Source organism: Larus michahellis, chromosome 8 (genome assembly GCF_964199755.1).
Source record: "Larus michahellis chromosome 8, bLarMic1.1, whole genome shotgun sequence".
Taxonomy (NCBI): domain Eukaryota; kingdom Metazoa; phylum Chordata; class Aves; order Charadriiformes; family Laridae; genus Larus; species Larus michahellis.
This window is the reverse complement of record NC_133903.1, coordinates 46,073,001-46,096,493: the sequence shown is the minus strand read 5'-3', so window position 1 is coordinate 46,096,493 and position 23,493 is coordinate 46,073,001. Positions and strand designations below refer to the sequence as shown.

Genomic DNA, 23,493 nt, shown 5'->3' with positions numbered 1-23,493 from the left:
GATGCCTGGCCTGCCTGAAACATGGCTTCTGGGCATACTGGGGAGCGCTGCAGGGAAGCTCTGGGCTCACAGAGGTCTGGGGCATGGCTGGCTCGGACACATCCTCAGAAAGTGCCCTACTGAGTGGCTCTGGTGTTGGGTTTCCTCATGGTGACCCAGGACAACAGTGAAAGGTTAATGAGCATCCTCCAGCCCACACCGGTGAACAGAACCATGGAGCCATGGTCTCTAGCTCAGCAAGAGCAAGAACATCCTCCATCCCTTCCCAGGGGCATGAGGCATCTGGACTCACCAACATGGAAACTTCGCTTTGATGAAGAATTTCTTTTTCCACCCCTCCTCTTCCACTTGGTGTCTCAAGACATATCACTAGAGAAGTGTCCTATGGATGTCCAGGACTCTCCTTGAAGTCCAATGCCTGAGAAAGACCTTTCCTAGAGCAGGAAAGGTGTGCCTTCTGTAAAGGAGATGGGCTTTCAGCGCTTTTTTGCACCTCTGCCTTCTGCAAAGAACAGGCATGAGGCAGCCCAGCAGGAGCAAGCTGCCACCTTGACCAGTGGGGCCTCAGTGGGCTACCTGGCTCCCAGCAGCATGAAGATCAAGGGACAAAGGGCTCTCACAAGTCATGGGATGAGCATCCAAGCTTGCAATCAGGGACAGAAACGGCAGATGGGAGGAGACAGCACTGTTCCCCTTGCTGTTTGCAGGCCACGGGACTCCTGAAGTCACCAAGCAGCTATCTCAGGCCCTTCTCTCCAGCCAGAGGCTGGCAGAGCCCAGTTTGCTGTCACCAGCTTTCCTAAGCAAAGTGGCAGTCAGGGTTGGATAGAAATCTCATCCTGAGGCTCACTGTGCAGGTTTGTCATCTGCTTGTCCAACTGGCTTGTCCACGCTGGCATACCACCATCGATTGGGCTTCATCACTAAGAGAAAGCCAACGAGGATCCCGAGCGCTGTGGAGCTGTGTGGTGCTCAGCGCTGCCCTCCAAGCTGCCTTCGCAGAGAGGGAGCCCAGGCAGTGAGCAGATGTGTTGGCCAGAGCGCCCCAAGCTCGCAGCCCTCGCTTGGCCATCACTGCCTCCGTCAGCTCCGATAATAGAAGAACCTGATACAATAATCCTGCATTCATCACATCCCATGTTGAGTGATTGGATTTTCTTTGACATATTGCCATGAAAATTGACCCAGTGCAGTGAGTGACAGCTCTTCAGGGGCAGGAAAGCGGCCAGCGAGGAATATGCGTTTACATCTGGGCTTTTATTGCCAGGAGAGACATTTGCCATGGCAAAGGCAGGGAAGGGATGGGAGCAGAGCCAGGAGACAGAGCATGGGGGGAGTTAAATCCCCTGCCCCCAGCTGCACCCCAGGAAGAGCCTTAAGCCAGCACAGCAGCGACAGCCCATGACAGTATATGCAAAGGCCCCAAATGATTCCTAAAGTGGTCTTAAAGCCACCAATGACCACAAAGGTAATGCCTTTGGTAACACCAGCCTGCATCCCACCCCAGTTCCCATGTCGCTGGGTGGAACCAGCCTGCCCCTGCCCGTGCTGCCAGGGGATGCTCCCGAGGGATAGGGAGGTGCAGCTCCCTTCTCCCACTGCTGAGCTGCTGGAGTTGATGGCCCTGTTATTGGCAACAGGAGAAGGACCGGCCGGGAAACCGCGCGGCAGTGCCCTCAGTCCCCGTGACTCCTTCCACCGGTGCCCGGCATGGGAAGTGTGACACGGCACAGGTCCCAGCTCTTCCCAGGCAGTGTCTGCCAGATCTCCAGCGATGCCTGGGTGCCTGGGCATGGGCTGCAAGCCCACCCGGCAGTCTGTCCTCCATCTCTCTGCCTGGGACCCCTGTTAAGGGTGGCCCAGAGGCCCAGCTTTGTCCCCAGCAGGGCTCTCCTCAGAGGGACTTCACATCCTGATGGGCTATTCCCACCCCATGTTGCAGATGCTCAGTGGGCACACAGGGAAAGAGCAGTCTTCATCTCCCCACCACCCTCCTCCTCAATCCCGTGCGGTTACAAAGGAGCCTTTAATACCAAGCTCAGGTGAAGGTGACAGCGTGTGCCTTCCCATGCCACACAGGACTTGTCCCCCAGCAAAAGCCACCTAGAAATAATGAATCCTCCTGGGCTGAGAGGCTTTCAAGCTCTCTGAGAAGGGAATGAAAGATTTCCTGATTTCACCCTCTCCCTCCCTGCTCTCCTGGCTTCTTGAAGTTAATGTTCTTAGCCCCAGACGTGACGGGCAAAGGGAAAAGATCCATGTGGTGACAGGGGACGATTGATCTCTTTTACATAGAACGACGCTCCAGTCCCAGTTTAATCCCCTCGCTCAAGGCAAATGGGATTCTTTGTCAATGGAAACTTCAAAAGCCCGGCCCTGCCACGAGATGGACCTTCTTCTTTATCTGGTCTCTGTCAGTCACTCACTGCGTTTCCCTCCAAACAGCTAATCTGTCTTCCTAGCCATCCTCCTCGCAGGCGATGTGTTTGGGACCGTTGAGTTATCTACACTCAGACCTGACGAGGAGGGAAAGGGAAGCTTGTGGAATCCGGCTGCTTTCGCTTTGCGGGTGCCCCTTCCAGCTCCTTTGAGACGTCCCAAGGCAGCCTCACACTCTGTGGATTATCACCTTGGGGACTGCTTTCTGCTCTGCTTGTTTTTCATGGGAGAAGTAGTCAGGTCTCCACTCTCCTCCCAGTCTACCCTGGGACAGGGGACAGGAGCAGGGAATGCCAAAGGTGTGGAGTGCTATGGAGTAAAACCATGATCTTTATTTTCCCCTGTAGGATTTGGGAAATTGTTGGGTTTATTTCAGAGGTATCCCTGCCTTCCAGGAACTTGGGCCAGCACAGTGGCTCCCCGACCCCTCACTTCATGGTGCAGACAAGGTGTTGATGTGCTTGGCAAGACACCCAGTCCCATGGGGAAAACCTAGAGCTGAAATTTCAGTCACTGTTTCTGACATCATGTGCCAAAAATGACCCAAAGCTTCCAGGAAAAAAAAGGGAAGAGCAAGACATGATTCTATTAGAACAAGGACCAACACATCTCCTGTGAGAGATGCCCTGAGCTTCCCTGGAAGCCAGGAGCCTCCCTGGCTTGGACTGTGTCACCAGAAGTGCAGGAGAGCCTGGACCACTTGCCTTTGCCTGCCTTGGGGCACAGTGTGGTTTTCAGAGGCCGTGCGATGCCCAGCCGCCCTGCAGTGCTCCCTGCCACCCACTTGCCTGCCCAAGCTCTGGTCCTTCTCACCGCCATATCATATGAAATCCAGCTAACAGTAATATTAATTAGTAAATGATGCCCTTTGCAGTGATGCCGTGATGCTCTGTGCGTTTAGTATTTTTGCATTCTGAGCCAAGGGGATGGGAGGTGGGTCCTGGGGAGGGGGATGTGGCTGAGACGGGGTCTTTTAGTGATTTGGGCTCCTCCTCAGGTGTGCTTTGCTCCCCCTGAGGCAGTCCCACTCCCCTCTTCCAAAGCTGGCATACGGCTCTGGCTCCAGGAACACCCGCACATGATTTCCCAAGCTGAGCTCAGTCTGCGTGTGATCAGCTCTCATTAGCTGTCATTAGCCACAATCTGGAGTCCCAGAGCCTGCCGGGTCCTTCGGCTCCAACGTGCCTTGGCTGCATGGGAAATGAGAGAGCCCTGTGCGGGGACTCGGCCACTCCAGCCCATGGGTGCAGGGGGGCATCAGCATCCCCCAGCGCTGGCCTGGCCCCAAAGTGCGGCCACCTTCCTGGGGGACACTGAGTATCAGGACAGGGAGCAGGCTGGGAAGGCGAGGGGGTGTAAAGAGCACCCCTTGCAGGGAGGGTAGTGTGCTGAGTTGTGCTGACTTACCTTGGGGGTGCCCGCTGCCATGGCATCCTTCAGGATGGAGCTCTTGCTGCCAAGAGAGAAGAGAACGGGGTCAGAGTCACAAAACCGCTGCGGCGGGCAAGGGGGGAAGCGCTTTGAGGGATCTCACGAGGTCAAATCGCACATGGCTTCCCTTCCCCAGACCAATGAGAGCCTCCTCACCCTGGCCGGAGGGGCACGGAAAGGAGAGCAGCGCCAGCTAATTCTCCAGCTGGAATAAAATGGTCCTACGAGTGGAATCTCCAAACCCTGACACATGATGCCGAGTCAAATCCCAACTCTCTCCCTCCGTGGGGGCTTGGGCAGCTCCTCTCCCAGCCCTGGGGAAAAGCAGGGAGCAAGCCTCAGGGTTGGGGGGAAGAAAGCCAAGGAGAGGGGAGCCCTGCGTAGGGTCAGGCACAATAAAAAAAAAAAAAAAAAAAAAAAAAAAGGGAAGGAAAAAGAAGGAGATTAAATTGGCGTAAGAGCAAGGGAAAGAAGATCCCCTCAGCTCCAGCCGCGCCGTGGAGGCAGGAGCTCTGCCGGAGGCTGGAGTGATTTGTTAATTCAGCTTGTTCCCCATTTAGCAGGGAAGGAGGTCCCCACCACGGTGCTCCTCCTCGCCTGCCCTCGCCAGCGGGAGATGCTATAGATTTAATAACACCTTCCCCCCTCCAGACAGGTTAAACTTGAAACAATTACATATCAAAGCCGACATGGCGGGGAGGCCTGCACTGTAATTTTTTGGTTATTAAAGTAATCTCTCTCATGTAAATTCTCCTGCTAACATGCTGCAAACAGCATTAGGAAATAAATTATTTCCCCATGATTCGATTTGTCAATGCAAAGCACCTGCAGCAGGCAAAAGGCTCTTGAAATATGTTGCCGAGCCCAGCGCCTGAGCTTGTAAGCGTACGGCCGGTGGGGCGGCTGGCTCCCGGTTCCCCATAGCCCCGGGGAGATGATGGATGGGTGGGTGGAGGGGGGGAGGTTAGCGGGGGGAGGCGGAGGTTGGGGAAAGGGGGGGGGTGGGAATGGAATTGTGTTTAATAACAAAATTTGTATGCAAGCCTGCATCCCAGGCTAAGGATGAGTGATCGGCAGCCAGAAAGTATTAAAAAGCCTCGCTAAACAGATGCTGACAATAGAACAAGACATATCAAATCAGATCTACTTCAGAAACATTAATATACACACGCACACACGCTCGCCCGCGCGCGCGCGCCCGGCTCCGCACACCCGCGCCCCTTTCTTCTCAATCACAGCAATATGGGAGACATCAATAAATTTTTATGAGACTTTTAGAAGATCAACACGGTACTAGATGTGACAAAAAAGCAATGTGCCTGTCATGTTCGCTTTGTCGGGGACACTTTAGCCCCAGATGCCGAGCTGCAGTGGCAGCGGGGAGAAATTGAATTTGGCTGGCTTTAATCTGCCTTGATTTGGCAGATGGCTGGGTGTTATGAAATGAGCAGGGATGGAGGAAGGTGTTTTCTCCTGGGGCTACGGACCCCTCCCCTCCCAGTGCCACCGCCCTCGCCCCCCACCCCAAAACGGGGGGAAACACGCAGTTATCCATCGCCATCATGTCACCCTAAAGCCACAGCTCTGCTCCTGGAGCAAGCGGCTGCCGTTCCTGGGGACCACTGATCCATGGGCTGGGGCATCGCCTCCCTCGCAGCCCCCATCCCTGAGGGGATGAGCTGTTGGGTGCTTGCTGGGGGGTGCAGGATGCCCCCCATGCCCCAGCTCTGTCCCCGCCCTGCTTTCGGGAGGCGGATGGGGAGCAGAGTCAGACCCTGCTGCCCCTGGAGATGCAGCCCCTGGCACCACCTCCAGCCTGCGCCCGAACGCCGGCGATGGGAAAGATTGCCACCCCCTCCCCATCTCCAGCGCTACCTTGAATTTCTCAATCACCCGAAGTGTGAAACAACTTTTTTCCCTTTTATAATCCAAACACCAGGTTAAAAAAAAAAAACAAACCACGACACAACTCATTTCCTCCCTTTTCTTGTTAAAGGTGTTTAAAATTATTCCTTTTCGAGGGAAAGAGGAAGAATCTCATTAATTCCTCCCAGAAATGGTGTTTGCGCCAGGAAACTGCAGTTTTCAGGACAAGAGTCTCTGGTCAGCCGAAAGGCCAACCTTTGCCGTTGGGACTGATGGGGAAGGGGACTGATTTAGATAACTTGGCAGAGTTTATTTTTTTCTTAATTTGGAGGATTACTAAGAACCACCCCCTTCCTTGCAATTTAGCCCCACTTTATTGCTAATAAGGGTCTGCAATTTGTTTTTATTCATTTCCAGGGATGGGTCAGGAGTGGGCACAAGCCCTGGTCATAATTTAAGGGTGCTTTCCCCCATCCCACTAAACAACCCCCCGAATTACGGCGGCTGCAGCCCCCTGTGCCTCTTAAGGATGTCGGCAGCGGGCTGAGAATCGAAAGGCCGTCAGCAAAGAGAAACCTTCCCCTCCATAAACACCGCAGACAAATTAAAAATGGTAAAAGGGAAATCAAGACCTTTAAAGTTCAAACACTTTTCGGTGCCTTTTAAAGTTTTTTCGCTCTAGGCCCTTGCAGAGAGCACAATCTTCGGAGACCTTGGGATTCTCTTTAATCACCCAGCCAGGCTGCAGTGGTCTGAAATGATTACACATTTACATAGTAATAACCCCAACACTCCCCACATTATTTCATGGCTAGCATATTTCCACTCGGCGAGTGATCCATGTGTTTTAAATTATAACCTGTACATAGGAAATTAGTTACTAAGTACGATATTCACGGGCTCGTCTGACACTTCTAATTAAGGTGATTTACACAGAATTATCCTACGAAATAAAAAAATGGTGTTTTGCTAGCTAATAAAATATAATTACTACCCACTTTTATAAGTTACAGTTAGTTTTAATCTATTTGGGGAATTGTTTATCTAGTTCATTACAGCAAAACAACTCCTTTCCCTTTTAGGCAACCCCCCCAAACTACCAAAGATGACGAGAAATGCCCTGGAAAGACCCAGCGATGTGGGCAGCCTCCGTCTCTTGCTCCCGATGGGTTTGCATTTCCAAGCAATAGGCAGCTGCTTCCTCACTAGTTCCCTTTCTCGGGGCCGTGGCGCCGGTTCTGGCCGTGCATCGGCGCATCCTCACGTGTCCGGGTGCCCTGTGCCTCTGCAGGGACAAAATGAGGTCCCTGCTCTGGTGGAGGGCTCTGTGCAGCCCCACAGATGTGCCACCCATTAACCTTAACGGGGAGCCGCATGGGTAGGTCCCCACGTGCCCTGGGGCGCTCGCAGGGACCCATCACTCCTCTATATTAGAGCACATCAGCTTTAAGAGGAACACCAGCAAGGCTCTCCACAATGAAAGCAAGACTCGGGCTACACACAGATGTCTTTTAATGCTAGGCAGGGATTTGGTTAGGAGCATCCCCGGATGCAACTGGGAATCCCCTGGCATCTCCCTGAGCCAGACCCAAGGGGCTGTTCAGACCCAGCACTTCAGTCCTGATGTCCCAAAGAGCAGCTCAGCACGCTGCATATGTGCCCTCCTTACCCACAGTCTTGGGGTTTCTCTACTCCTGCCTGGTTGCTGTTACACATAATGAGCTTCACGTTTATTTATTTTTTTTTTGTTATGGTCCTGCCTTTTGGAGTGTGCGTGACATAGGAAAAAACCCAAAACAACATGCAGGGAATGGTGCCTTATCATCCCCATGAATGGAAGCTGCTGCTTCCCACATGGAAAACTCAGGCCATGAGCTGAAGGTTCAGTGATCGGATTGTGTTTTACCATGAGCAAGGCGGCACTTGTCCTTTTCCTTTACGCCTTTGCTCTTGCAAGCTGCAGTAGGAATCTCAGCTTTGCCTGAAGTCTCAGTGCAGCAACAGCAGGGCCAGAAACAGCCCCGACGCCGTGCTCCAGCCCACCACAGCCACCAGACCTCGCAGCCGCTTGGGCTCCCCAAACGTGTTCAAATGAGGTTTCTGCAGAGCCCCCACCCAGGGCAAGGCAGGGCTTATGGTGAGCATCCATCAAGGAAGGGCTGAGCTCAGTACGTGGCACAACAGCCACCCCCCAGCAGCACTCCCCACAGGTAATTAATAACAACTGCAGGAGAAGAAGTTCCTTGAGCTCCAGCAGCTGCAGTTGTTTGTGCTTATCCCTTAATGACATTGGAGCCAGAAGAGGTTTACAGAGGCGGGAAGGGGGCTGCTGCCACGCTGTCCTCCAGCTCTGCGACTCATCCGCAGAACAATTCTCAGCAGCCCTCTGGAGCCAGGGCACACGCAGCTCCTGCGTGAGATCCCACAAAGCCCAAAGGTTTCTACAAGCTGCGGTCAACTGATGTATTTCTTAAAAAAAAAAAGAATAAAAATCCAGTGGAATCAATTTATTTTTAGCTGCAGGACTCGGGCTCAAACATGCAGCCTGGGGACGGGAGCCCCGGCAGCAGAGCAAGCCGCCTGCGGAGCTGTGTGGGCAGCAGCGCCGGCTGTAAATAAGCAGTTGCCGGGTAGAGAGAGAATTGGATTTTTGTGAACGCCAGTTTAAATAAGTGGAAGTGTCACTTGAAGCCTAAATAAGGAAATGGGAGTTTGATTTTCTTTTCTTTTCTTTTCTTTTTTTTTAAACTACGTAAGGCCAAATCCTCACCTAGCCGCAGGTGACAGCCCCCAGCGTGGCCGGGCACGATCAGGGGAAACATGCTGGGATTTTCAACCTGCTGTGGCTCCGCTAGCGGCACCTGCTCCATGTGCTGCTGAGATCATCTCCTGCATTTGATGGTGGGGATGAGAGAGATGGTGGGCTCTGGTGAGACCCCACCTGGAGTACTGCGTGCAGCTCCAGAGTCCTCAGCACAAGAAGGACATGGACCTGTTGGAACAGGTCCAGCAGAGGGCCACGAAGATGATCAGAGGGCTGGAGCCCCTCTGCTGTGAGGACAGGCTGGGAGAGTTGGGGTTGTTCAGCCTGGAGAAGAGAAGGCTCCAGGGAGACCTTATAGCCCCTTCCAGTCCCTGAAGGGGGCCTACAGGAAAGCTGGGGAGGGACTCTTTATCAGGGAGTGGAGCAATAAGATGAGGGGTAACGGTTTCAAACTGAAAGAGGGGAAATTTAAATCAGATATTAGGAAGAAATTCTTTACTGTGAGGGTGGTGAGGCACTGGGACAGGTTGCCCAGAGAAGTTGTGGATGCCCCATCCCTGGAAGTGTCCAAGGCCAGGCTGGATGGGGCTTTGAGCAGCCTGGTCTAGTGGGAGGTGTCCCTGCCCGTGGCAGGGGGGTTGGAACTGGATGATCTTTAAGGTCCCTTCCAACCCGAACCTTTCAGTGATTCTATGAAAAGAGGTGAGTGATGGTAAAAATTGCCAAAGATGCTGGAGTCAGGACTAGAAGCACTCTGCACCTACAGTCTTCTGGTCAATATTTGTGACCTCAGTGCCCAACAAGCTGTGACAAACCTGACCCCACCATCAGAAATGATGCTGCAACAAAAATGCAGCAGAATGATAAACCACTGTGGCATGAACCTGACCACGCTAAAAGCCCTTATTTGCTCTGTGCCATTTTCACCCATGTTGGGGTTTCTCTTTATCAGCCCCAGGTACCCCATGCCCCTGCCGGGAGCCCCCGCTCAGAGCGGGCGGCAGATTTCTGGGTGAGGATGTGGTGGTCCGTGTGCGCAGGGCAAAGCAGGAGGCTGGGGTGGGAGGGTTGTGTCATTTCGCTCCCACTATTTGAAAAGGAGATGGCTGGAAAAATAAAGAGAAAAGTCGGAGGGAAAGGTCATGCATTAGATTGATCTGGGGGGCTCTTTGCTACTGCGGCTGTAATGACTGTTTAATTATTCCCAGCTCACGTGGCAGTTCAGAAGAGGCTCTGCAGAAGGCATGCATCGCTTCAGGGCAAATAACTGACCGAAGATTTATTTCTCACCCTTGGGTTTCCATGCATCCCTTCCTAGGGCTCCCGCTGCGCTGGGAGTCAGCGGCAGAGGAAGGCTTTGCCCGCCGAGGTCCCAAACCCCAGCCTGAAAACCCACGCCCTGGAGTCCAAAGGTGCTTCAAGGAACCTTCATAGCACTTTCAGGGCATCGCAGGAGCAAGGGGGTATGTGACACACAAATTTTCTCCCCCACCGTGCTACCCTGGAAGCTCTGGCCCACGAGAAGTGCTCTCGCCCACAGATTACGGGCAGCACCCAGCAGCTCTGCCTCCCTGGGGTCTGCCACGGGAGGAGAGGAACGGAGCACCTCCAAGCAGGACAGGCAGCTGCATGGCTTGTGCTCTCTCCGCTGGAGAAGCTGTGGATGAAGGGTCCAGGCTGCTGCCATTGCCGCCCTCTGAGTGCACAGGAGGAAGCTGGAGGGTCTCTCTTCCCTTTCTGTCCATGATTAATCTGCCACAGCGAGGGGCAGGGACACAAATCAGAGGGGGGATGAAAGAGGATAAATCCACGGTATCAGCAGCACCACATTTGCTAGATAATAAACAGACTGCTCTCCTCATAAATTTCCCTCCATTCCTCCACGGTTGCCCGCCGGTGACACCGGCGGGTGCAGAGCTTGGCTGCTCCTGGCCTTCCTGGTGTCCTGGCCGGTGGAGAGAAGCTCTGCTGTGGAAGCCTGGGACCCTCCACCCCGGCTTATCCCCCTGCATACGGGGGTGTAACGGGGGCTGCAGGATGGCACAGCAAAGCCCCGTGAGTTTTAGACTGTGCATGGGACACCTGAGCTGATTGCAACGAGCTGATCCATACCAGCACGTGAAGTGGGTGGGAGAAGCACTAGGAAGACCACCCACTCTGTAATTTACTCAGTATTTCCACTCTCCATCTCAGTCCCCGCAGGTGCGGCTTGTTCTCTCTCCCTGCCCTGGCACAACACCGTGTCCTCACTCCTCGTTTCGGCAACAGCCAGCTCACCCACTTCTCCACACCCCACGTGGGGACGTCACCCTGTTAGGTGCCTCGTGGTGGCAGGTGGCCCTGCGCCCTGCTTGAGTATCACAGAGAAGCTGACCCTTCCAGGCGGGTTTCTCTGGTGACGGAGTGTGTTTAATTTAAATCTGGCAGGAGACACACTGCTGGAGAAAGCTTCAGATGATGCCACTCCCCACGCACCCGGAGATGTGTCCGTGCCTGAATCTGGACACCCATGACCCTGAAGCTGAGGTCCCGCACTGAACACCTCTGCCGTGGGGTGGCATGGGATGCCATGGGGCAGGACCCGCTGCCTTAGGGGCTCGGGGCAGAGCAGGATGCAAAAGACCACTCCTGTGCTCCAGCCCCTGGAGCAAAGCGGCAGCTCCCAAGCACCGGCCCCGCCCCAGCAGCCTGGTTTTGCTGGGGGGGGATTTTGCCGGTTTTTGGCTGCGGGACAAACCCCAGATGCTGCACGCGTTGTGGGAAGCGGCCGTTTGGGTACCGGGTGCTTGGAGCTGGGGTCGGGTCCCTCCACGGAGCAGCTGGACATCGCGCAGAGGCTCCTGGCGTGATGGGACTCGCACAAGGGGAGAGGATGGGATAACATCACAGGTAACGGACTGCTCGGTTGAAACACCTTGGGGGATTCCAGAGCCCTCTGGGAAAGCCCCCAGGAGCTCCAGGCTGGTGGACCACCTTCCCCACAGCCCAGGGAGAGGGGAGGTACCCGGTCCTGCCTCGCAAAGCACTGTCAGGCACTTAATAGTACCTGTCCCCACCGTCTCCCTGGCCGGGATTTATGCCTCGAGGGGTCACCTCTGGCGAGACTCTAATAACACGACTTTATTAGCTTTCTTGTTCCTTCTTTAAGATACAGGAGCAAGGGGGGAGGAGGGCAGCGGCACCTCGGGAAGGAGCGGGGGGCGTACGGATAGGAAGCGGCTGCCCTCGCGATTCCCCTTCCCGGTGACAAGGGGGAGAGGGAGAAAAATGATGCTCCCTCGAAATTTATCATGCACCCAATTACAATGTTAATTGGCAAGTCCCAGAAATCAATTAATTCGCAAATTTTTTTCAATTAAAAATTAAGATAAATCATAAAACGTTATTAAGCAAAGGCCAAACTCCGTGAACTTTTTTTTTTTTTTGTAGGCATCTGGTTTTTTTTTTTTTTAATTTAAATAAAAAAAAAGAGCTGTGTTGCCAAAGCCCGATGCCCTTGAGTGCCTTTGCTGAAGCGCAGGGGGCTGTCATCAGCAGGACTGGGCTGAAGACAGATAAAAAAATATCGACCAGTCGGACACACTGCTTCTGCTTTATTGATCAGGCGGGAATTTAACTTGCTGTGCATATCCACCGTGTCAGCAAGGGCCACGGGCGAAATTAAAAGTACTTGGCTTGGAGATGTCGCCTTGATACCGGGGGGTGGGGAGAGAGGGAGGGAGGGGGAAGAAGAGGGGGAGAAAGGGAAGAAAGGAAAAGCAGAGGGTGGAAAAAGAAGAGGGAAAAAGACGTAAGAAAAGACAGAAGTTGAGGAGCAGGAGGTTGCGGTGCCTGCTTTACCCCGATTGCAGTCTCACTTGTTGGCTGGGGCTCCTTGCCCTCTCTGGAGCGCCCGCCGGTGTCTACTGCATGCAAGGAAGGGAATCAGCATGTATTTCAATGGAGCTTTGGAAAAAAGCCCTTCTCACTCAAAACCGTCTCTCATCTCACTCATCCAGAGGCTGCGGGACCTGCAGTATTCGCTGCACGAGAAGTCTGGGGAAGTACCTGGCTGTCAAGTTAAAGTCCCCAGGCATAAATCGAGGAGACCTGAGGCGAGAGCCATGACCCTGATGTGACACCTGACAACAGAGCTAATTCGGGTTTTACACACTCTATTTATCCTGCTGGGCCTGCCAGCGCGGCCGCTTGCCCTTCCCAGAGCAGCCACCCGCGCCGGCGCCGGGAAGGTCTCGTCCAAGGGCCCTTTGGGACAACCACAGTGCGCAGCAGATCCCGCTGAAATGAAGCACACCCTCGCCTGGGGCAGTGCGAGGAGCAGCCGTATTTAAACACAGGGTTCCCTGAGCAGGAGAGGGGTCAGAGCCACGTCTCATAACTTGCTCTGGGTCCTTATCCTGACCAGGAATAGCAGAGAAGGCCCCTGTCATTTGGGTGTGCAGAGACCACAGGGGTAGTGTGCTTCTCTCCTCGTCCACCAGCCGGAGTGTCCGATGCAGACCCTGGGACGTTAGCACAGGATGACTTCAATAAGAAAGAACATCAAACACTGGTAAAGCAGCCTGTGAAAGGATGTGAAATCCAGGATGCCTCTCCAGATTCCTGGAGGCATCTCTCAAGGGCAGTGACCCTGCCTGGAGTGACCAGACCATCTCCTAAGGTCCCACAGCCTCCATGGTTTAGCTATATTGCCAGATTCCTCCCTATTCCTTATCCCACTGGACCTGGAGGTGTCTCTGTCCCCCCAGAACTACTGCTGTGCCTCTCTGCATAAAGAAACCTTGAGCTGAAGCCCCCCCCAGCAGGGTGAGGATGCTCAGTGCAGCACCAGGAACCGAGGCAGTGCTTTCTGCTTCCACCCCGGCTGCCAAGGCAGGGAGGGTTAAGAACAGTCAGAGGAAAAGAGCACACGTGCAAACAAGGGAGAGGAAGCTTCAGAGGGACGCCGAAGGAAGATTTAAGCCTGGGCAGAGGTGCACTGAGAGCTGCTACAGGAGCTGGAGCACCACAGACCCGTGGTTGGCTCTTTTCCTCTGACATGAATCAAAGCTGGCTCCAAGAGTCAGGTTAGATCCCCCGTCTGGGCATTTCACCTGCTTTGAAACAGGCCTTCCCACTGGATCTTGCTCTGCCCTGACGCTATTTGGTTCCCTCTTTGCGACAGCATCTTTGAGGTCACCAGAAAACAGCCCACAGCACTTTCCATTTGCACCAAGGTGAGAGACCCCGGTGCCTTCTGTGTTCCGGGAAATGCTTCGTAATCAGAGAATCAGAAGAGAAATTATTCCCAGACACACCAGAAAGGTCATCAGGGGGAATCAGTAGCTCCTGCGATGCTGGGTGCGCAGGGATGTGTCCCCGAGAGCTGCTAGTCCAGGCTGGGAACAGCCAACAGGTGGGCACGGGCTTTAAAACACAAATATGCTCAGATTAAGCATTCAGTGCGGAGGACAAAAAGGAAGAAAAGTAAAGAAGGGGAGAGTTTGCACAGCCGTGGGGCACTGTGAGAGGAACATCATCCCTGGAGGCACCCGCCGAGCCCAGCCCCAGGATGCCATAGCACAGGTAATATCACAACATGTTATGAGGATACTGCTGGCTACATCTGCTAAGCTTAGAAACCCCTTTAAATAAGGGGAAAGAGCTGAGATAGTCCTGTCTGAGCTCGCACCGTCCTTCAGCTGCAAAAGCAGGAACAGAGTCGGCATCATCCAACTCACTGTTCCACCCTCTGGACCATTCCCCAGCTCTAACGATACACCTCGTCCTTTTGGGGAGGTGAAACCACGGCTCTGAGGCATAGGTTTTGCTGCTGGTAATGCAGGGAAGAATCTGCTAGCTGTCACACAAGGAAATAAAAATGTCCCCTGCCAAATAATTTTTTTTTAAAAAGAGCACTGAATTTTCAAGAACAGAGCATCTAAAAAGGCACATTTACCAACCTTCAAGTGCTCGACTCAGCAACTGTAATATTTGTAATGTGACTTCCTAAGGTTTTTTAAATGGCCAATAAATGCTTCTTCCCCAAACTCCAGCCAGGGGCTCAGCAAGCGCCACGGACCCATCGGGGACCACCAGCTGAGGTGCTCTCCACAGCTCCTACTGCCTCCTTTCCCCCTCTTTTGTCCTCAAACTCGTCTTCCCTCCCACCCCGAACTCAAACCACAGCCCCAACCCTGCCCCTTCTCCACCCAGCCTCCCCCACCCTCCCCTTGCAGCAGGTTGTCCTCTTTGGTCCCTGCCTGGGCAGCAGCAGGCAGGGTTTAAGGGTCCCCCTGCGCACCGCCACCTCCGCTCACAGTGGTCGCCTGCAGTGACACAGGCAGTGATGCGCTCGGATGCCCACGGGGGTGCGTGTGTGTGCCTGTCCCGAGGGACACCCATGGGTGCTACTCGCGAAGGCTGTGCCTGGGGTCCACGGGTGACCCTGGGCTGGGGAGATGCGTCTGCAGCCGAAGCACCAGCCGAAGCTCGGAGCTGGGGCCACCGACAGCTCCGGAAAGAGTCTCCCGTTTCAGCGTGCTTTACTGCAAGCCTTTAATACGGGTGAGGTGTAAAACAGGTGAATAAAAATCGAGCGGGGATAGGAGACCTGCGCCTGGCGCACAGATAAGCTTCCTGCACAGAAGGCAGGAATATTCATGGGTTCTGCAGCGACCCGTCTGGCCGGGGCCCAGGGCATTGGCGTACACAGAGGGTGGCTGTTATTATTTCTTTTTTTTACCTTGGTGGCACTTCGCTGCTCAGCTGGGGACCGGCACCTTTTGCTCCCCGAGCGGTACACGCAGCGCAAGGAGAGCATCCCTTCTGCGCAGCGCCGTGGGCTCTCTGCTGCTTTGTGCTCGCGCTCCGCGAAGGTGAGCTGCTAGGTAATTTCTCTTTGGAGGAGGAATACCAACAGTCTTGGCCGGCAAGAGTTAAACGCCATAAAACCAAGGCTTGTAGTTTTGTTTTCTTTCAATTTATCCCCTTCACTTAAAGAGGGGAGGAAAAAAAAGAAAGGAGGGGGAGAAAAAAGAAAGCCAGGTGACATATTCTAAGAGGGAGCACCGAAAACGTGTTAAGCACTTCAAAATCTCATATATTCAATCGGCCTCTGGCAAGACATCTGCCTAATGTTAGCGCTTAAATATCCTTTTCCATTTTACATGCATTCAAGTCTCATTTGAGCGAAATGAAACGGTATTATTAAAGGGAGATTTTGCACAAATGGCCTGAATTTGACATGTCAAGTTCAATGAGGCTGTTACATATGTAACACCGAGAAGGGCTCGGAGGCTGCCGGCTCTTGAAACAGCGCCAGTGGCTCAGAAATGAAATTTGCATTCAGAGAGCCTTGCCTCGGCACAGGGAGCTGCGCACGGGGCTTGGCCGGACCCACGCTGGGTGGAGGAGCCGTGGGGCGAGCACGAGTAGGTCTCTGCCTGTGCTTTGGGGGACTGGACACGCCAAGAAGGCAGCAGAGCTAGAAACCCTCATTCCCACTCAAGTGCGCTTTCTGAAGGGAAAGCTTGACCCCGCACCAGGGTTGGGTCCTCCTGAGTGATGTTCATCACTGGTCCAATGGCCGGTGTCCATCCCCTGGGTACGCACAGCCCCTTGGCACGGGTGGGTGCTGCCCTGTGCCTCGGCATGGCTCCTCCTGCCTTGGCGCATGATGCTCCGGCTGGGTAGACCTTGAGATGTCCCTACCCCGAGGTGAGGATGGTCACACCGGCACTGCCCGTGGGGAAGAAGGGCTGTCCCTGGGGGATGGCAAGCCCCATCCCTGCCAGCTGAGCAAGGGGTGCACCAGTGTGGGTGGGATGCAACCCCACGCTCCTGGTGAGCTGGGACCATGTGTAGCACCATCCGGCATCATCCCTTCCTCTGCCCTCCTCTGAGCGATGCCGAGCTCCCCGCTCCGGCGATACCCGAAAGCCAACGTGAGTCCTCAACACCTGGCGGAGGCGATGGCAAGGGGCAGCCCCTCCACCTTGCTTCTCCACCAGCCTCTCTCCTCCTCTTGGTCTGTCTCTATGGCAGCATCTCGGCTGGCTGACCCCACCACACAGCCCCAGGGTCACGCTGCCTCGGTGGAGATCCCATCCCGGCACATGGGGAGCCCCGGTGCCGTGCCGGGAGCTGATGCTGCGCCCGCCAAGTCTCTGGTGCTGCAGGCTCGGCGGGCAGGAGGGGGATCCGCCTTCCTAACCCCGAGCGCTGGAAATTTATGATTTTGTTGCAAATCATTAAGGTTTATTAAAACTTAACAGCACAAGCCATGATTGGCTGCATCCTCTTTAAATTAAAAAAAAAAAAAAGGCCCTTGGAAAGCAGCCCCCCGGTTCGCTTCTCCCCATCAGACTGATAAGTAACAGCTGCTCAGCCATTTCGGTAACGAGTCGGTATTGGCAGGGAGCGGCCAGGGCTGCCGGTGCCCGTCACGTTTATAGGCCTACATTTTATTTTTATGTTTATTGGGTTATTTGAGATCATTATTAGTTTCTCTCTCCTCTTGTTGATGTGTTCTTGCTCCCGGCTCCTCCAGGCGGGAAAGGTGGGGGAATGGGAGAAGGGGCCACCCGCTGGACTGCCGAGCCGCCCCGCCGGAGCCGGGCAGCATGCAGGAATTTGACCCACTCGTGTCCCGCTGCCCACGATAGCTGCCTGTGATTGCCGCCTGCCCTGCCTGCTGCTGCCGCCCGCCCTGCCTGCTGCTGCCGGCTGGGCCCCGCATCGCTCCCCTGCGGGACTGGGAGAGACCCTCCCCGTGCAGAGCTGCCGTCTTACAGATTAGCCTCCATCGCCCGAATCCATCGACTAGATTGAACGTTATCTATCACGCTACAGAGGGAGTCGTTATTTAATAATTAATAAAGACCTCTGATTCTTCTTCGCCGCCTGCGTGGCCGAGCGGAGCGGGCCAGGGAAACGAGGGCAAGCCAGGGAGAGCTGTCTCCTCTCTAACTGCTGCTGTTATTTAAAGGAATAATGCCATTCTTTTTCATTTGTCAGCTGGCCCACAATGGCCCTTGTCATGCTTTATGATTTAGGGTTTCCTTTCCTTTCCCATTAAACGCCACCTTCCCATCACCGCCTCGCGCCAGCCAGCCTCCGCTCCTGGCTTGCGGTTTCAGTTTCACTCTGATATTGGCCCAACTTCTTTGATGGGCTCCTCCGAGCACTAATTGCTTCTGTTCATTTAAACCTGTTCACTAATTTGCAGTGGCCCTTTATTAAGTTGGATGCGGCCCAAATTACACCATAAATTACGCTCGCAAGGGGACTGGGTGTCGCGGGGGATAAATGGGCTGCCTGTTCCCTGCTTCCCCCCTCCACCCCCACCCCCCTTTTCCTTCTTCATCTTCCCGTGCAATGCGTGAGGGATGCGGGTCTCAGCCTGGGGCTGCGGGTGCCGAATTTGGGAGATCTCAGCCTGGACCCATTTGGGGAGGTCTCTCCTTTCTCGAGCTAAAGCTCCCTCCTTCTCCCATCATCTGCAACAGCTATCGCCCAGCTGCAGAGGGGACCCAAGGCGGACAGGGATGGATCCCGCATCCTCCGCACCATGTGCAGCCACGCGCCCCATCCCTGCCCTGGCACACGCACCCCCCGACACTGACACACACACTCTCCCTCCTCTCCTACCACCTGGTGACGTAACTTTGCTTCTAGCCGGCTGTTTGATTCTTTTCCTCACCTTTTAATGACCGGGGAATTCATTAATAATTGAAATAAACACGCTCTTTTCCAAGGCTGCTGAGTTTTATTAAGGCAGGGGCAGGGATCTGCCAACCCTTGGCTGCAGCCATTTCCTAAATAACTGCTAGCAGTTAAAATGCAATTATTATTTTCTTTTTTTTTTTTTTTCTTTTTTTAAATAGGGGACTTTGCTGTGCTGGGGGAAGCAGACGGGAGCTGAAGGCAGCCGAGGGGCAGCATGAGCCATTGCTGCTCCATCATGGGACACGAGCGACGTGAGAGCAGCTCACCCGAACACACGTTCCCGGGGAAAGGGGTGTCAGTGCCCCCCGGGAAGCATTTCTGCCTGGCTTTATCATTGCGGTGAACTCCAGGGAAATGTTTCTGCCCCACTGGCTAGTGCTAAATCTCCCGTATCTGGTAACTGTGGGTACCACCACCTCCTCTGCCGTCTGCGGGTGTCCCGGCTGGCTAACGGGGGATGCTGGAGGACCCCAGGGAGCTGCTTACCTGATGTTCAGCTGGGTGAGCTTCTCCAGCTCCTGCTCCATGTGCTCCTGCAACTCCCCGGGGCGAAGGAGGACCTGGCAGATGGGGCAGATCGGAGCCTGGCTGTCAAACAAAGTCGCTTTCTTTTTGCCTGCAGGGAGGAAAAGAGGGGAGAAAGCTTTAGCTCTGATGGGCTGCCATCAGCGTCGCCCACGGTCTGACCTGGTCCCCGTCCTAGCTGAGGTCTGATACCGGGGGATTTCTCCTGATATAGCCCCATTTCTCTCACTGTCCCAGGCTCCCTGGGGCAGGGACTGGCTCTGTTCTGCAGCGGGACAGCAACTGGCCTGAGAGCATCCCAGCCCGGCCGTGGTCCCTCCAGTCTTACAGGGAGAGCAGCAACAGCCACGTTCCCTGGAAGTGTCCAAGGCCAGGCTGGATGGGGCTTTGAGCAGCCTGGTCTAGTGGGAGGTGTCCCTGCCCAGGGCAGGGGGGTTGGTACTGGATGATCTTTAAGGTCCCTTCCAATCCGAACCATTCTGTCATTCTACGATTCTAAGATTTTGGGAGTGACCCTGTGCAACCCTGGCTTCCCCAGCTTTCAGGGCAGGTGATGTGGCTTGGGGCAGATGGATGATGCAGCACTACCCACTGTTCCTATTAACTAATAACAGTAAATTAAGAAGAGCCGTTTTCATCCTCCTCGGCACTGCCAAAGTCGGGTGGGTCAGGATCACCCCCCCGCTGCCGAAAGGGCAGAGCGATTCTCCATGGTGGGGAGGCAGAGGAGACTCCACGGCGCTGGGCTGTGGATGGCAGGGAGCAGCTGGGATGCTGGGATGCTGGGATGCTTGGCATGGCTGAGCTCTCCCCATTCCAGCCTAGGATGGGGCTCGTTGCCCTCCCCACACCACCAGCAGCTCCGGACCCCGCAGCCACCCTCACCCCGCATCCTCTGGGGATGCATCATCCCTGGGTGAGATCTGGGGGTGCCTGCGGACCCCGATCTGGAGCTGGGCTGAGCTCCGGGGCTGCCCTGGAAGCGGGAGGCTGCCTCACACCCCCCTCACCCCAAATCCTCCCCGCCGCTTCCCTGCCCGGCCACATCTCCCTGGTTCACTCCCTGCTCCTAAGCCAATTTCCTCCAGCTCGGAAACTTTATTGCCCCCTCTGTAAGGAATATACAGCGTCTATTTAACATAAAATAAAACTCTAAAGCAAACAATGAAGTTTCAATAAAACGGAGAAGCCCGCGGGTCTCCAGGCCCCCCTCTCCCAGCTGTATTAGCAGCTCTGCTCATGAGAGGGCGTGCGGAGCCCGGCTCAGATGGCTCCGGTGGGGAGAAACATGCTTTATAGCCGCCTGTTGTCATCTAACGCGAACCCTCCTGCTGGATTATTTATTTATGTATTAGACATGGATCAAATTGGTTAAATCCGAGTGAGAGGCAGTAATGCACAATAAAGCAGCCGGCGCTGGATACAAGGGGGCCGCGTGCACCGTGGCCTTCCAATCAGGAGCCAAAAGGTGCCATTTTATGGCTCCTAACGATGGCAGAGCCCAGCTAAATGAATCCCCATTAAAGGAATAGACCTTCTCAAAGTATAAAACATCCGTGCGAGCGGCTTTACTGGGTCCCTGCTGCTCACTGTATAACCGCCGGGCGCAGGCGTTTAACGAGAGGAAGGGTCTGAAATAAGTTCGAGAGTCACCTTGGCTCATCCTTGCCTCCCAGCAGGACACAGCATACGTGCCTGGAGGGACATTGCCTGTCCTTTCCTTCATCGTCCCTATAGGAGGCAGGAGAAACTGAGGCACGAGGGACAAGGTGGAGCAGGCCAGTGCTATGGGGCATCCCCTGCCTCCTCAGCTTCTCCAGCCACTGGGAACTCTCCCATTTGCAGAACCAGGAGGAAAACCCATCCAGTCTCTCCTCCAGATCTGAGCTGCTCCCAACGGCTCCTGGGCAGAGCCCCAGCAGATCCCAGCCACCTCGGCTCCTCATCCTCACCGCCCTTCTGCTGGGGAGGACACAACGTGTAGCCCCATCCAACTGGGACCATCTTCCTCTCTCCTCCTTCCCTTGTGTTTAAATAATGCCCAGAACCCAACCCAAACCCAAACAACCAGCTCCTGCTGACCCTTGCGGGAAAGGTCGGCATTTCAGTAATTCCACCTTCCTCTTGGAGTTTTTCCACTTTTGTGTAGCGGGGGCCCAAAATAGCCCAGGAGCGTCCCCGACCACCTGCTATTTATAACCCCAACTTCGCAGCAAAACAATGGAGCCGTCTGAGTCTCCCTCCCAAAATAAACAGGCAGCCTTTGAGCGGACGGGAAATCCTGCTGGATCCCCGCTGTGGGGTGTGCAGATGGACGGGTAAACAGCCTGCCCTCCGCCCTACTGCGCCGCATCCCCGCTCCCAGCCCAGGCCACCGCCGTGGGGCCCGTGAGTCCCCCCCGCCTGCCACCCACAGCTTGGGCTGGTGGGGCAGGGATGCTCTGGGCAGCACCGGAGGGTGAACCGGAGGTTGAGCATCCCCGGGTCTCTGCTCTCCGAGGAGCCCAGGGGTGTGTGTTTGTTGGTGGAGGTGGTGGAGTGTCCTGGACCACAGCGCTGGGATGGGCAGCCTTGGACCAGGAGGTGCAGCTGGGGTCCCTCCTGGGGACCAGCTCTGTTGCACCAGGCTGGTGGCTTTTTTAATCTCCTGCACGTCCAGGTCCTCTCTCCCTGCTTGGTTCTTCAGGGCTCTTCCATGGGGTGCATGTCCCTCAGCAGACGTGACTTTGGATTTCAATGGTCGGGGCAACCGTCAGGGACCTCAGGCCGTGGGAAGGAACCTTGTTGCCTTCCATGGCCACTCCCAACCCCAGCCCAGGCCAGCAGGAGAAATGAGCAGCACCCACCAGCTACAATGACAATACGGTCACGAATTTGTGCCTAGGAAGGACGTGACAGCTGTCACCCCGCATCCCTGCGACAGCCGGGGAAGATCCCCTTGCCTCAGTGAGTGCGGAAGGTGGGTGCTTGCACTGAAGCAAGGGCTTCCAGAGGGGCAGGAGAACAGGGACCCGGACACACAGCCAAGTTCCTGACGTAGAGATTGCAAAGCAGGAGACAGAAGGAGCCCCGGCTCCTGCCCCAAGGGGCTGACAACTGCGCTTTTGCAGGAGCAGGGCTAAGCGCAAGTGACAGGCAGAAGGGAGGGATCATCTCCCGTGCCAGCAGGACACCTACGCAAGCCTCCCCAGGTCTGCGAGACCCGCTGCGTGCCCGCTGTGCCACAGAAGCTGCCGGCAGGATGCGTCTCCCCAAATCAGCAGCATCCGCATCCACAGCGAGCCCCCGAGCCCGCCACACGCCCACGCGGCGGTGTGTCACCCCGGGCAGCGGCACCCAGCTCCCTGGCGTGGGATGCTGCGCTGTGGAGAGGGAGAGGACAGGCATCGCGAGTCCCTGGGTTTTGGTTGTGGATGCAAAGGTGGAGGGAGATACATACATCCCGCCCCTCCTGTCCGGACCAGGAACATCCTGGTACCCATGAAAAAGCAAAGGATGCTGCACTGTGTGTGCAGCTGGACCGTAGATGCTTACCCCGCTCGAGGGAGCAGAGGGCACTGATTTGCCCAGGACAAAACGATGGGTCCGTATCCCCAAGCGGGGAAATCGCTGCCCCAGCAGCGATTGCTCCCTGATCTTCCCTCCCTGCCCTGTGCCAAACCCGCTCCTGGGAGACCCTGAATGGCTCTTTTCAGGCTTTTGTTTTTTGGCAGCTGTGTTTTTGTTTTCTTTGCCCCTCTCTCTCCCCTTCGCTCTCTGGTTACTCAGTAGGCTCAGCTCCAGTGTTTACCCTCCTCGGCTCTGCCGTGCTTCCCCCGCTGCTGACCCCCCACTCGCCGGTGCCAGAGAGATGAAAAGGCAGAGCCTTGGTGCTCCCGCTGTTTGCACGGTCTCCTGGGCTCCGCGGAAATGTTTAACTCCAAGTGTTGAAACCGAATATTTCCTGCTCTGAAAGCAGAGGGCTTGATGCGCAGACGCACCCCTGCCTGGAGGAATTTGTCCACGGGCTCCGTCGGAGGGCGTCTGCGCATGGAGGCCATCCCAGGCGGGGACCTAACCGAACCCTCCTGACCCCGCTGGGAATCGAGGGACAGATCCTGACCTCAGTTACACCAATACTGATCCAACATAATTCCCCTGAGTCCGCTGAGTCCAGCGTGATTCACCACAAAGTGACTGCTAATGGGACCCGAGCTTCATGCTGGGAGCTGGGCTCAGGTACCGGGGATGCACGTGCGGCACCGAATAGGTGTGAAGGCGTGAAGTCACCCCGGCTCCCACCCTGCATCTGTGCCCTGGGACGGAGGGCTGACAGCATCACGAGGCATTTGCCGGCCAAGCCCCGGAAAGGGAGAGCCTTTCCCTCACAAGCAGAATGGGAAGCGCTGTTTTGGAGGGTGTTTAAGTGGGGAAAAAGGGACCCGGCTCGCCAACAGCCACGACAGCATGTGATGCATACGGTCCCTCGTCACTACGCAGCACGGAGTAGACGGTGCTCCCAAGTCATTTTGAATGAGCAAAGTTTACAAGGCGTAAGGGCTCACCTCTGCCCAGGAGCTCAGCGTGTTGCCAAATGAATGGAATAAATTGTTTATAATTCAATCGCTCAGCTCTGCTGTCGCACAGCCAGGTGTCTCCCAGGGACAGCCACCGCGGGTGGCGCGGGCGGTGGCGGTGGGTAGGGGACACTGGTGGGAGCACGTTCCCTGCCGGGAATGCGCTCGCTCCTTCCTAACAGCCCTTCTCTGGGCAGACCCCAG

The 23,493-nt window shown here is 55.2% G+C and overlaps 1 protein-coding gene across 7 annotated transcripts in view; it reads right to left on the bottom strand.

Moving 5' to 3' along the window:
* Window positions 1-23,493, bottom strand: part of RNF220 (ring finger protein 220) — a 232,497-nt gene that overhangs the window by 67,957 nt on the left and 141,047 nt on the right. For all 7 annotated transcript variants that reach the window (XM_074597164.1, XM_074597168.1, XM_074597165.1 and 4 more), the window contains 2 exons: window positions 18,695-18,824; window positions 3,847-3,892 (listed from right to left, as the gene is read on the bottom strand). In XM_074597164.1, the coding sequence (XP_074453265.1) occupies window positions 3,847-3,892; window positions 18,695-18,824 (176 nt within the window). The remainder of the gene's footprint in view (window positions 1-3,846; window positions 3,893-18,694; window positions 18,825-23,493) is intronic.